The sequence below is a fragment of the Salvelinus sp. IW2-2015 genome, linkage group LG26, assembly GCF_002910315.2.
Source record: "Salvelinus sp. IW2-2015 linkage group LG26, ASM291031v2, whole genome shotgun sequence".
NCBI lineage: Eukaryota > Metazoa > Chordata > Actinopteri > Salmoniformes > Salmonidae > Salvelinus > Salvelinus sp. IW2-2015.
Genome location: NC_036866.1, coordinates 11,915,579 through 11,927,019, shown reverse-complemented (window position 1 = coordinate 11,927,019; position 11,441 = coordinate 11,915,579). Strand labels below are relative to the sequence as shown.

Below are 11,441 nucleotides of genomic sequence, written 5' to 3'. Positions count from 1 at the left end.
CACTCTGCTTACACTTTCTACTATTGTTCTTTTTTCCACCATTTTTAACTGACTCAAGCTCACCCTCTTCCTCCCTCTCTCTCTTAGAACTCCTCTGCCTCTCTTTTTCCCTCCATTCCTCCTCTGTATTCCAAGTATATGTTTCCTTATGATAATACTGCACTTCTCCTGACATACATCTTGTTCTTGCCTTCTCAAGGGACGCCATTTAAACAGCTGTCACAATCTCCATACAATCAGCATGAAACCCTCAGGATGTAGCGCTCAACAGTGCATCCCGCTTATGAAGCAGCTGCTTCGTCTTGATGTTCTTCTTTATCAAAAGCTACCGCAACACTTTTCCATTTCAAACAAGCACGCTCTTCCTACCACCATCCCGGGCAGTGTCCTTGTTAGGAAATTATTTGTTTATATTKTATTAAAGGGAAATTTGAAATTCTGAATGTTCAAAAACACGGTTTAATAAGTTATTTATGTTTTAAAAAATGACTAATATTTCATACCACCGTGTGAAAGAAATGTAATAATACCATGCCCAAAATGTAATGGTTCTGCTTTGAACTATAGAAAAGCCACTATGTTTTCATACAATTTTCACAAACACCCATTACATTTTTTTTTTATCTCTGTATCCTTTAACATATAAACAATGCAGGTTATGGGATCAATTTGTTGTAATGCAAGTTCAAATGAAAATCAAATCCAATTTTATTGGTCACAGACACATATTTAGCAGATGTTATTGCGGGTGTACTGTAGCGAAATGCTTGTGTTCCTCGTCCCAATAGTGCAGTAGTATTTAACAATTCACAAATCTAAAATAATGGAATTAAGAAGGATGAGCAATGTCGGAGTGGCATTGACTAAAATACAGTAGAACAATAAGTTGCACAATACGTTAATGTGTAGGTCTGTAGACAAAACAGAATGGGTCGCACGCTTACGTTCCACAAATTGACAGGACTAACATGAATGGAAGTTTTGCATGTTACTGAACCAATATGTGAGGTCCTCTACTTGACCATGAGGAGCAGGGAAGCCAAGGTTCGTGGAGATTTTGTTTGGATACCAGTGGTTTGCCCACAATGACCGTTTGCTTTTCTTGGACCTCCTCATCCAAGTTCGCATACCGATGCTGAAGGTACACAGTGAATGTCAGCTCCTTCTGTAATGAGAACAAGCTAAGACAGATGCGTCAGAGCTCATAAAAAGGGATAGTCACATAGCTCATATAAACCACAGGCCTACACAGAGAAGGGATTCATAATCACTTCAGCAAGGTTCCTACAGGGTAGCTGGGCTCTCCCATATCCAATATATTGTTTTTATTTTTAACTCTGCATCGTTGGGAAAGAGCTCGTGAGTACGTATTTCACGGTAAAGTCTACACCTGTTGTATTTGGTGCATGTATAAAATAAAATGTTATTTGATTTTGACAAATCTGGTAACAATGATATCCGATTTGGATTTCCAATACTAACACTGGTCCCACTGTCTTGTGGAACCGCCGAGAGTCAGTGTGTAATTTGAACCCTCACCTTGAGTCTCTGTACGCCCTTCAGGCGGGTGTAGAGGCCTGGAAGCTCTGTGGGCAGAAGGATGTCCATTGGCAGTAAACTCCCTACATCTAGGAGGCTCTCCTGATTACCCATCTTCAGATCCATATCCAAACCCTGCCATCATAAAGAACACAATAGGAAACAGGAACGAGTATGATTACATGTCTAGAGGACAGAAACATATTACTGTGCAATGTTTAATAGGGTCACCAAGCCAGATTGTGCTGCAGTGGAAGACTATTGAACATATTAAGATGTTTTGACAATGGAGCAGCTAACCTCAGCGAAGTCTGTGAGATTGGCAAAGCAGGACACAATGTCCTTGGTCTTCTCCAATATTCTGGTGTAGATGATCATGATGTTGGAGAACTCTGCTGCGAAGCCCAGCTGCACCTTCACGCCACAGTCAAACTGCAGGTTACGGCTCTCTGGAAGAACTGGACAGAGACAGGCAATGCTTATTGAAGCCGTTATGCAGTGCTTACTTAGCTCTACCTGGACTCATATCAGCTCCAAGAGTGAATGCCTTGGCATTAGCTCAGAGGGATAATGTTATCTTGATTTACACAGATGACCCAGCTTCAAAATCCATTTGGTCACTCCACTACTGTACCTTGATTGAAACATGCATGGTGAATAAGCCAAAGGTCTCACCATGTGCTATGGCCCACTGCAGGTTACGTGCTGAGGTGGTCTCTGACCAGCAAGAGCTCTGGATGTGGTCAGTGAGTGCACTAGCTCAGACAGATTACTGCTTAACTCTAGAGCCTGCCGCACTCGCGTGATCTCACACAGACCCATGTCTGTACAGATACATGAACCAAACAGAGAAACTACATTAACAGACATTTTTAAAGATTGGTGTTCATGATATGTCACAATACTTTGAAATATGTATTTTTGTCTAGCGTATATTGAATGTAATCAGTAATAGTGATACCTTTGGCAACCCTGTCCAGCATGACTGTGACCTTATCGTCCTCCATGACTCTCTGTTTGAGGAAACTGTTTGAAGATTCCATGAGACACATCGTCTTTGTTCACCTCAAAGGCCTTTGCATCCACACACCAAGGCATAATCAGAGATTAATATAACACATTCTGTGATACTTGTATTTGAGTGAAGGAGGTACTTCTAGGCGGCAGAGAAGAAACTCACGTGGCAATACCAAACACTAAGTTTGAAGTCACTTTCAGTTGCCCTGGCTGTGGAGGGATGCCGTCGTTCAAGTTTCTCACAAGTCCTCAACTGGCAGCTTCATTAAATAGTACCCACAAAACAGAAGTCTCAAAGTCAACAGTGAAGAGGCAACTCCATGATGCTGGCCTTCTAGGCAGAGTTGCAAAGAAAAAGCCATATCTCAGACTGGCCAATAAAAATAAAATATTAAGATGGGCAAAAGAACACAGACACTGAACAGAGGAACTCTGCCTAGAAGGCCAGCATCCCGGAGTCGCCTCTTCACTGTTGACGTTGAGACTGGTGTTTTGCGGGTACTATTTAATGAAGCTGCCAGTTGAGGACTTGTGAGGCGTCTGTTTCTCAAACTAGACACTCTAATGTACTTGTCCTCTTGCTCAGTTGTGCACCGAGGCCTCCCACTCCTCTTTCTATTCTGGTTAGAGCCAGTTTGCGCTGTTCTGTGAAGGGAGTAGTACACAGCGTTGTACGAGATCTTCAGTTTCTTGGCAATTTCTCACATGGAATAGCCTTCATTCCTCAGAACAAGAATAGACTGACGAGTTTCAGAAGAAAGTTCTTGTTTCTGGCCATTTTGAGCCTGTAAACGAACCCATAATGCTGATACTCAACTAGTTTAAAGAAGGACAGTTTTATTGCTTCTTTAATTATGACAACAGTTTTCAACTGTGCTAACATAATTGCAAAATCGTTTTCTAATGATCAATTAGCCTTTTAAAATGATAAACTTGGATTAGCTAACAGGAGTGATGGTTGCTGATAATGGGCCTCTGTACGCCTATGTTGATATTCCATTAAATATCAGCCATTTCCAGCTAAAATAGTAATTTATAACATTAACAATGTCTACACTGTATTTCTGATCAATTTGATTATTTATTTTATTGGACACATTTTTTTGCTTTGCTTTCAAAAACAAGGACATTTCTATGTGACCCCAAACTTTTGAACAGTAGTGTATATGGGCCTAATCATAGAATTACATATAGAATCCCTATTAATTTAATAGGATCTCTGTGGGCCTAATAGTAAAGATTTGTCATTTAACTTTAAAAGTATTATCCTACCTTTTAATGTGGCATAAACACAACCAGTCATGACGTTTTCATTTGACTGTCAAACAATTACTTCAAAAGGCTCATGTAGACTACCTGCGCATGTTACTCAGGGACAGCTGAACGACAGGGGGTGCGGGAATATTACATTTTTCTGCTTATAATTTCCGACATTTGGTAGTTTATTTGTTAGTCAACTTGTCTATAATTAGGTACATGTAGCTTCTCTTTTTTTATTACTTGATGCTCGTCCAGAATATTAAATAAAGCCTTGCTCATCAGAATGATGTCATAAATTGATAGAATGATCAATGCATCATCAACAATCTAGTTGACATCGGTAAAGTTTTCTCTTTCATTTCTGCTTCTCTCATCGAGCGTTGACGTATGGGGACCAGGGAGATTTCCAAATCACATCAGTTTGACTGGTTTAAAGAAAATGAAAAGCTGTGAAAACGATCCAACACCTTTCTGGTAGTATTTCAGTTCGTCTTGGATGCATATTTTATGTGGTTGAAAATGAAATACTGTCATCTTTTATATAGCTGGATGAAATTGCACATTTAGACTACACAACAGTCCCTATGTGCGCAATCGCATTCTCTCAAGATGTTGAAATAAATAAATAATATTTCTCCACTCATGTTCCTGAGACAAAATGTACATTTGGTCTATCATTTTACTGTGAGGAACACTTAATTCTGCAGGAGTTAACATTTATAATAGGCTACATGTGAGGCCTACAGTCAGTGTCCAGACTTCAGTTACTATTAGGCTACAGTGCCATTTGATAAACACCAAAAAGGGTTTATGAATCAGTGATTGTAACCTGAATTGATGTGTACACTGCTGTCCGCACGCGTCTCGGTCTCGGCCACTCATCTCTGACTTGGCAAAATGTCAGTGTTATAGTTGAACCACACCGCATTTTGGCAGATGTCCCGAGTTCATGCCAGATATGGGCCGAATCAGAAGAAAGTGGTACTGGCTAAGCAAGCAGTCATGTACATTACATTATTATGTTCTAATATCATAGTTTATCATGGAGTTAACTGAGCTGGAGCCAGCTGACCGGACCAGGCGGACATGTGCACACTGGGAGAAGATTAAGCTCTCTCCATGTTTGAACCTGCAGATGCAGTGTCCATGGTAGGTTGGGGTTAAAGGGCAAAGGACCAGCTCTGGACTGCTTCCACCCAGAACCTATTATCTCACTCACTGACCAGTGGCATGGAAGCATCTTCTTCATGTTTTGTGTGTTGCATGTCTAAAATGCTTTCCTCAAATCAACAGCACTTCTCACTGTATGTGGGAACTGGGTATATAATGACTGCAATATGCAATGGACTGACCTCTTCTTTGCCTCTGAACCACTGGAAGCCAATAGCAGTAGGACCACTGGCCTTACAGACCAGCACCACCTGCCTCCCTCTGTAGCATGCTGGGCCTTGGGCTGCATTGTTATCTGGATCAGCTCCATCACTAAACAAATGCACACATAAACACACACACACTCACGTACAAACACACGCATGCACGCACACACCAGGTAAGATGACTGAGAGGATGCCTGTAGTGTTGATGTTTTGCCAAAATGGAGCTGGACTATATGTCACATATTTCAGAGAGAGAGTCAGGAATTTGTTGAGGTTTAGGCTATTTGTGGCAGTGAGGTACTGGACAGCGTCATGGTGCTCCTTTGTCTTCAAGCAGTGCAGCAGGAAGCCCAGGGTGAAGGAGCGCTCAGACAGTCTCTCCAGGAGGTAGCGGCCGGGGCTGCCTGTTAGGCTGAGAATCTGGAGCGAACAGCTGATCATCTCATTCTCACTGTCAATCAATGGTGGCAAACCCCTGTCAGGTCAGGAGAAACACTCATTCTCTCCATGGGGCTTTATGCCATCTTTCAGACTTCCACAGCTTCACAACATCACAAATTAAAAGTTACAGATTGACTGTTATCATTGGGTAAAGATGACAAAGATTCTTCTGTGAAGAATATAAGGTATGGATTTACATATCAACATCAAATCTGTATTGATTATGAGTCAATGTTTTTAACATTGAGTGTTTAATTTCAAAGTCTCACCTGCAGCGGAATCGAGATTGCTCAGTGATAACATTGGCAAGTTGTCGCCATCCACATTTGGCTTTGTCCAGCATGTCAGCTAACCTGTTCCGAGCTCCTTCACTTAACGTCCCAATGCTTAGATTCCAGTCACCTATCTCTAATCTGTCTTTAAACAATACTGTTGTTTGGAGGGAAAATAACAATTGTAAATAATGGTTATTGATCCTAGTTTTCACAGTTCTCAAATTAAAACATAATTTTAAGCGGTAACTCGACTGCAACAGTGGTCATTCAGAGTCAAGGGTGCCAGTCACACCTTGAGTGGCTGTGATGGCAGAACAATACAGAAGACACATTGTCACAACTTTCACTTGCTGATGCTTAGTGATTGGTATGCAAGCATGCAAAAATAACGTATGATTGGATTTTACATAGCCTAGCTAAAAGCTATAACATGTATACAAAAAAAAAAGAAGCTGATCTACCTCCTAAAAATTAACACATTAGATTATAACAACAAATAAATATCTGCCAACTGCTGTAGCCTATTTATCCGAATTTACCAAAAAACTGAAAGCGCATCCATTTACTTGCGTTCTATTCAGATGCATACGGAATAACCTGAGATTAATTTCTTTGTCCACGTAAACTACTATGTTTATCTCAAAGCATACAAACCCCTGCTTCTTTACCGATTCCGATGATGTTTTCGATTAGATAAGTTGTTCAATCATTTACAGTGGAAGAACAGACAGACCGAACGCTCTACTAGTTCAGAAATCTCTAAATCTCAATCTCTATTTCAGAAGTAGCCTACAGTAATTTGCCTTTGCCAATCTCGTCTGTGTGAATAATATTCTCCCAATTAGGTTAACAATGCGTCACTCCTCATTTCACATCGTTTCCTCTTTTTGTGTCATCCCTTGTATTTTCATGAAAGCAACCATGTTCCCCCTTAGGTTTAGCCTACTTTCACCTTCTCTATCTATGCACACCAACACTCAGCTTCAGTGGGAAATATACAGTATATCTAAGAATGCATTTAGACAGATAGCCCCTTTTCTGATCTTTTTCAATAATTGGGTCTTTTGACCAATCAGATCAGCTCTGGAAAAGAGCTGTTGAGAAAAGATCTGATGTGATTGACCAATTAGTGGAAAAAATATCATAATTGGGCTCCATTGTGAACTCAGCCAGAGAAGCTTGGAATGATCAAACTCAACCACATGTTGCAGATTAATCAAAATCAAAATTTCAAAAATAATAAAAACAGAAACAGTCATTGAATTTAGAATGATGTTTATTCACCATTGATAGACAAACTCTTGCATGAAATAAATAGACCTCAACGGGTATTTATTTAGGTGTTCACTCTGACAAATGACAAGAATAAACAAGGCCTTCATTTTTCTGAAAGTATCTAGCACCGCCATGCATCGATCACAGAGTATTCCAGATGCCATCTGCAAGATGTGAATCAAAACTCCTACTCTCACATAATGTGAAAATTGAATGTGTGATATTTTTCAAAGAAGCTTATAGATGGTAACATTTGAGATACGAAATCAAAAGGCAAAAGTTAAGATTAATAAAAAATCCAGGTCTTTCTTTTTTACTTTACTTACAACAAGTCCAAGTTCTCAAGGTGATTGGTGATTCCTTTTCAGCAGAAAGATGACATACAGACTGACAGTATTGAGTTGGTCAGGTTACAGCTATGCTGTAGTGTCTGGTGTACACAGAACACAGATCTGCAGAGAGCAGCTGATCACTGAGGGGCTCTCTCTCACTGGCTCTGGGTCCTACAGCTTCTTCCCTTTGTGTAACCTGTTAAAGCGCAACATGTGCTCCTTCCTCAGGACCTTCCAGTACTCATGGCTATCTGGCTCCAGCTCATGGACATTCTTAGGGGGACCCAGCTGCAACCGGAACAGCCTGGGAGGCAAGAGAGGTAGCAGCTTGGTGTCACTTAAATTGATCATATGAAATGATTTGTAATTATTAATTAATAACATTATATGTTTAAAACAAAAGCTGCTATTCATGGACATGAAGTTGAGCATTAATAAAATATCGCAGAAAAACATAACTGATCTCCAGCTATCTTCTCAAGGTAGTACCATATTTGAGCACTTACCACTCTGGGTACTCCTCGGCAGGTTTCAGTGCAGGGTCGTCTCCTTGCTTAAAAATGTTGACTCCAACAGCGTGAGAGGTGAGCTTCACAGGGTCCTTACACACCTCCGGTCCCTTCAGCACATCTTTCACCATGCCCTTGCCCTTCCCTTTGGCAGCTGGGAGAGAGAAAGTAAGTTGAGATGAAAACAGGTTATGACTCATTCAATACTTTAGCACGGCTTTCACTGGTCTTATTACAAAACATGGAACAATGAGTTAGAGAACATGAACAAGATTGGACTTCTGCTTTGTCTCTGCTTTGTTCTAGCCATCTCTCCCCAGTGTTTTTGATAAACATATGAAATTGTTTCCATGTATAGATTTTGAAAAAAGTCTTACAAACAGTTACATTTATTAACTGATTAATTGATCTGTAAATGCAATAGCATATATTTAACAACATTGGCTCAAGATATTGTCCTGAATGCTATGTGGCAAGGAAACACTCGGATGAAATTCTAAAGATCCAGTGCCTTGAGATAAACTTCACAATTAGAGATAATATGCAAAAGCAAGTCAGATGCTGTGATTCAGTGGGTGGGTGTGAAATAATTATTTTGATTGCACATGCATGAAGTTATGTCAGGAACTGTGGTACATAGCAAGTAGCTAGCTACCTCACTATATTGATGCTATAATTATTCATACTGTAATCAAAGAAATAACATTGCTCATCATGTCTGTAATTTACCTGTTCCTGGGTTCATCACCCAGTTATCTTTTCTAATGGTAACTAGCTAGCTAGAGACATTTTCTTGTAAACATATTATCCACCGTACCATTTTATTGTGGGGGAGAAGGATTTTTACAGACGCCATTTACTTACCAACTTTCTTTGCATATCCACACGTCGGAATTCTATACAACAGCTTACTCATACAAAATCTCACAGGTGTATTGGTCGCAAAGCATTTAATTCTCATTGTAGAGCAGAATAATCCGTACCCTGCCATCCTTTCTTGCGGTAAGGGATAACACAAATGGCCACCATGCATGTCTTTGACATTCATAATCGCCACTTCCGGGTAACTTCTTCTCCTAAGGAAAACCGAGCGTATCAGCCGTCGCTGAATTTCTATTGCACGTTACTGCCACCTGCTTGGAGGAATGCATGCGATCACTGTGCCTCTATGCGACAGCAAAGTACCAATCATTAAACTCATCTGCATGAAATCGAGAGAGGAAGATATCCACAACAACAGGTTGACACAGAAATCCGGTGTAGGTGGTTGATCAATACTGGACTGTGACTGTATCAGAGATGGATGGAAAGGTAGCGGGGTTAGTAGTTAAGGAGGACGGATGGAGTGTAGTGATGGAGTGGAAAAAAGTAGAGGTATAGTAAGAGTAAAGGTTAAGAAGAAGAGGAAGCCTGAGGAGCCTTTTACAGGTCTTGTCAGAGGAGAGTAGTGATGATGAGGGAGGTTCGGTTCACAGTGTTGTACTGAGAGAAGTGGAGTTCAAGGTGTTGGTGAAATTTAAGGATCAAGGTGGACTTACGGATGTGAGTCCTATCGCGTTGACTAGGGATTTGGAGAGTAAAGTAGAAGAGTTTGTGTCTGCTAAAGTTTTTCGTGATGGAAGTTTGGTGGTGGTGCGTTTCAATGCTAAACAGTATGAGTTGGCGCTCAAACTCAAGCAGGTATGTAAACGTGTGGTTGATAGTAGCATGCCGGATCAAACTGGACGGAAGTGGGTGAAGGGCATTATTACATGAGAAAGGAAGAAGGTGGATAGCTTGTCAGTGCTACTAAACTTTGAGGATCTGGTATTGCCAGGAAAAGTTAGGATTGGGTATATGAGTTACTATGTGCGAGCATATGTTCCGAAACCATTGCATTGCTATAACTGTCAAAGGTTTGGGCGTGTAGCTCTGGTGTGTTAAGGCAAAAGGAGATGTGCGAAGTGTGGGGGAGAACATGCATTGGGGAGATGGGGTCCAGTTAAAGTGCTGTAACTGTAGGGGTGCCCATAGTGTAGCATATGGGGGTTGTTCAGTGATGAAAATACAGGTGGGAAGTGCAGCAGGTGAGGAGTGAGCTTAACATCTCGTATGCAGAAGCAGTGAAGGTAGTTCACACAGAAATAATCGGGGCACCTAGAAGAGCAGGTATTCCAGGGCAGATTGGGATGTAGGTTGGGCGTGATGGAGGGAGCAGAATGGGGGAGGATACAAGACTGGTAGGAGACATGAGGAAGGTKGTTTCATTTGTGACAGCAGCAATCAATTGCACCAAAAAATGACAATCAAGGACTAAGATAAAGATCATAGTGGAGCAGGCAGTGAGGTATCTTGGGATCACAGTAACTTCATGGGAAAATGTACAGGGTGACCTCAATAAGATTGAGAATCAGTCCAGCCAGGAATCATGTATTGGTTAATTTGCATTATGGTGTTAATCATTCAATGGAATGCCAGAAGTTTGATGGCTAATGGGCAAGAGTTCAACCAGTTTCTTGAGGAGTTACCAGYCAAACCTGATGTGATATGTTTCCAGGAGACATGGCTAAAACCTACTAGAGGTTTTGTAATACAAGGTTATGTTGCAGTCCGTAGAGATAAGGTGGCAGGGGGAGGATGAGGGTGTGCTACCTTTATAAAGTGAGGGATCCCTAATAGGTGTGTGGGAGAGGGAGTGGAACAGGAGTATGTAGTGGTGGAGGTGTGGTTGGGAGGGGGGGATATGGTAATAGTGAACTTTTACAACCCGTGTAAGAGACTGGAGTTGCGGGTACTTGAGAATGTAGAAGGTCAAGATAGGAGATGGGTAATGTGGTGTGGGTATTTTAATACTCATAGTACGCTCTTGGGAGGGTTAGGTAAATGGACAAGTGTTGGAGGAACTACTGGATGAGAAAGGGCTTGTGAGTCTTAATGACGGCTGGGGAACAGGATTGACCCAGTAACAGGAAATGAATCTGCTCTGGATCTTACTTTGATCTCAAGTTCATTGGCAGGCAGATGTAGTTGGGAGGTTTTGGAAGAATCTGCAGTGGGTAGTGATCACTATCCTATCATATGTACTGTAGGATTGAGGGAGGAAGAATCAGTAGGAAATGAATTGAGGAGATGGATATTTGGGAAAGCGGAGTGGGTTCAGTTCCAGGAGTTGAGTGAACAGGAGTTGTCTCAGGTAGATCTTAATTCAGATATAGAAACAGTCGATGCAATAAGAGGAGCAATAGTAGGGACCGCAAGGCAGGTGATTCCTATTGGTACAGAGGGGAGAAAGAGTAACGCAGTCCAATAGTGGAGTGATGAGTGTAGAGAAACAGTGGAGAGTAGGAAAAGGGCTTTCAGAATGTTGAAAACATACCATAATTACAGCTAAGAGGGAGTATTGGAGGACATCCGGGGGGTCCTGGATCAGAGAGAGAT

At 41.2% G+C, this 11,441-nt stretch overlaps 1 protein-coding gene and 1 pseudogene across 1 annotated transcript; both read right to left on the bottom strand.

Annotated features, from left to right (window-relative positions):
* Nucleotides 1-988: 988 nt before the first annotated feature.
* LOC111952701 (mucosa-associated lymphoid tissue lymphoma translocation protein 1-like) lies at nucleotides 989-6,240 on the bottom strand (annotated as a pseudogene).
* A 974-nt stretch (nucleotides 6,241-7,214) lies between these two features.
* Nucleotides 7,215-9,091, bottom strand: mrpl54 (mitochondrial ribosomal protein L54). Its single transcript, XM_023972161.2, has 3 exons — nucleotides 8,889-9,091; nucleotides 8,022-8,178; nucleotides 7,215-7,819 (listed from the first exon to the last, which is right to left on the bottom strand). Exons 1-3 carry the CDS (start codon nucleotides 9,070-9,072, stop codon nucleotides 7,687-7,689), a joined length of 474 nt encoding a protein of 157 aa, XP_023827929.1. The 5' UTR covers nucleotides 9,073-9,091; the 3' UTR covers nucleotides 7,215-7,686.
* Nucleotides 9,092-11,441: the final 2,350 nt, after the last annotated feature.

What these genes read in the sequence shown, in the direction of transcription:
- mrpl54 (XM_023972161.2), bottom strand. Translation starts at nt 9,072, where the DNA reads ATGAATGTCAAAGACATGCATGGTGGCCATTTGTGTTATCCCTTACCG. An exon ending in TGGATATGCAAAGAAAGTTG is followed by an intron (nt 8,179 to 8,888) that starts GTAAGTAAATGG and finishes TCTCTCTCCCAG; the next exon opens with CTGCCAAAGGGAAGGGCAAG. An exon ending in GCCGAGGAGTACCCAGAGTG is followed by an intron (nt 7,820 to 8,021) that starts GTAAGTGCTCAA and finishes CTTGCCTCCCAG; the next exon opens with GCTGTTCCGGTTGCAGCTGG.